The following is a 2061-nucleotide window of genomic DNA, read 5'->3' on the forward strand; positions in this document are numbered from 1 at the left end:
AAGCATTTGACACTGAGACAATTCAGAGCAACAGCCACTGGTTCAGAACAAGATAGGTGAGTGGGTGATCAAGATAGATTAAAGCTGCTGCCTAGAAAGTTGGCCCATGAATTTGTTACCAGGGCTTCAGGAGACTGCCCATTCATTCTGTCATTCACAGGCCCCAACACTGATCATCAGAATATTTTTAACCACTTTGCAGGTTATACTTCCTATCATCACAAGTATGACAATGTAGAGAGGAAAAACTATATAGAACATTTTGTCTCTAGATATCATGTAAGGATAATATTTAAAAATTAAAATAAAAATCAGTTAATCTGTCAGGTGTCAGAATGTGCCCAGAGTGTAGTTATAGCAACACTGGACACTTAAGGTTTCAGTTATAATCTTTCAAAAATTGTGAAACTTGTTCATGTTTCCATGTAGAAGCAGTTTTGTCACAATATAACTATATGAATCACAAAACTTCAAAAAATACTTAACTAAAAGTCTAATAGACCAGATTACATACAGAAGAACACTAAGGGAAGAAAGCTTAATAGTTTACCTTCAGATGTAAAATGCAAAGGTGAGTGAAAGATAAACTTCCTAGACTAATATTTCAAGAGTACATTCATTTCCTAACATTACTTCCACAAATTATAGGGTCTAGTTCGCTTTTGCATGCTACCAATCTCATCAACCTGTCTCAAAGTTATGCAGTAGACACAAATTAAGGAGACTAAGTTGCTCTCTTTCAGTCTAGGTTTTGACATACTTGTGGAATCTGGATTGTTCTATATGGAAGTGCCTATATTCTCTCAGTTGCATTTCTTAGAATTTTCAGTTCAGATTCCAGATGGCTAATTCTGAGTTCCAGCTGAATTTTTATTGAAGTAAAATCAGTCTTTCTGAACGGCTCTGTAATTTCTGGAGCTGCTTCTTGTGTCTAAAGAAAATAAAAAGAATATATTTTAAAACTAATTAGAACCCAAATAATTATTATGTAGTTATTTTATTTAGTTCTGAGTCAAAAATTCAGACAGCAATTTTAAATGTGAAGAAAAAAATATTAGACTGTAAACTTCTGTCATCAGTATCAATTACATTAAATCTGAACCAATAATAATAACTGAGTTCTTCCTTTCCCCCTTTCCCTCCTCATTCCCTGCCCTCCTCCTCCTCCTTTCTACTGCGAATGGAACCCAGGGCGTTGCACAGGCTAGGCTATCTACCATTGATCTGTGCTCAAAGTAATGAATCATTCACATGTTAGCACTCAGATCATCCAACAATTTAAAGAATAATAGAATCAATTCAAAATATGAAAGTTTAAAATTTTAATTTAACAATTCAAAAGTATATTTCTGCATCACATTTTTTTCTCCTCATAGTCTTACTTATGCCCACTATTATCAAATATCCAACAGTTATCTGATGAAAATTATTACTCAGATCAAATTAGCTGAAAGGATGATGTAAATTGTGGTATTTGAAGGGGCATCAAATGTCTTCCTTCTCTTAGAAATCTACACAACATCTTTCCTCAAGAGATATAGAATACAACTATAATACGTATATCCAAAATACAGTTTACAATGAAATGAATTAAAGCAAATTGCAGATAAGTAAGATAGCCTGTAAAATCAGAAATACTTGTTTTTGCTTCTCGTCTAAATCCCATCTTGCTCGATGTTCAATGTCACATTCCCACCATACTCCTTGGCCTCGTTCTATTCGAGTGCTCCGTGTGTGCCTTGGAAAGTTTACTACATTTTCTTCCAACTTCTTTTGATTCCTTTCTATTTTTTCAAATGTATCTTGTATACTTTTTATAAAAAACAAGTTCTGCATAAAACAGTCATAGTTTGTTCTCAAATGTAAATGCTTTGAAGATGCATTTTTCATCTTTGTAGTAAGATCATCCATCTGCATGAATAAAAGAAGTATGAAAAAAACAATATGAAAATAAGATACTGAAAATATTCGACACAAACTCAAACAACAAATTTTACATAAATTCAATCGCAACAAAACATAATCTATACCAGCATTATGAAGAGTAGATTAAGTTTCTAT

At 32.9% G+C, this 2061-nt stretch overlaps 1 protein-coding gene across 1 annotated transcript; it reads right to left on the minus strand.

The window, feature by feature from the left end:
- Positions 1–26: 26 nt before the first annotated feature.
- Positions 27–1938, minus strand: LOC107135273 (ankyrin repeat domain-containing protein 26-like). The gene is made up of 2 exons (XM_015477169.2): positions 1639–1938; positions 27–931 (listed from the first exon to the last, which is right to left on the minus strand). Exons 1-2 carry the CDS (start codon positions 1915–1917, stop codon positions 794–796), a joined length of 417 nt encoding a protein of 138 aa, XP_015332655.2. The 5' UTR covers positions 1918–1938; the 3' UTR covers positions 27–793.
- Between the last annotated feature and the right edge of the window lie 123 nt (positions 1939–2061).

Source organism: Marmota marmota, unplaced genomic scaffold, assembly GCF_001458135.2.
Source record: "Marmota marmota marmota unplaced genomic scaffold, marMar, whole genome shotgun sequence".
Lineage (NCBI taxonomy): Eukaryota > Metazoa > Chordata > Mammalia > Rodentia > Sciuridae > Marmota > Marmota marmota.

Excerpts from the sequence above, each read along its gene's own strand:
- LOC107135273 (XM_015477169.2), bottom strand. The coding sequence starts at position 1,917 with ATGCAGATGGATGATCTTACTACAAAGATGAAAAATGCATCTTCAAAG. Across the intron at positions 932-1,638 it reads TAGACGAGAAGCAAAAACAA|ACACAAGAAGCAGCTCCAGA; the intron begins GTATTTCTGATT and ends TATTTTCTTTAG.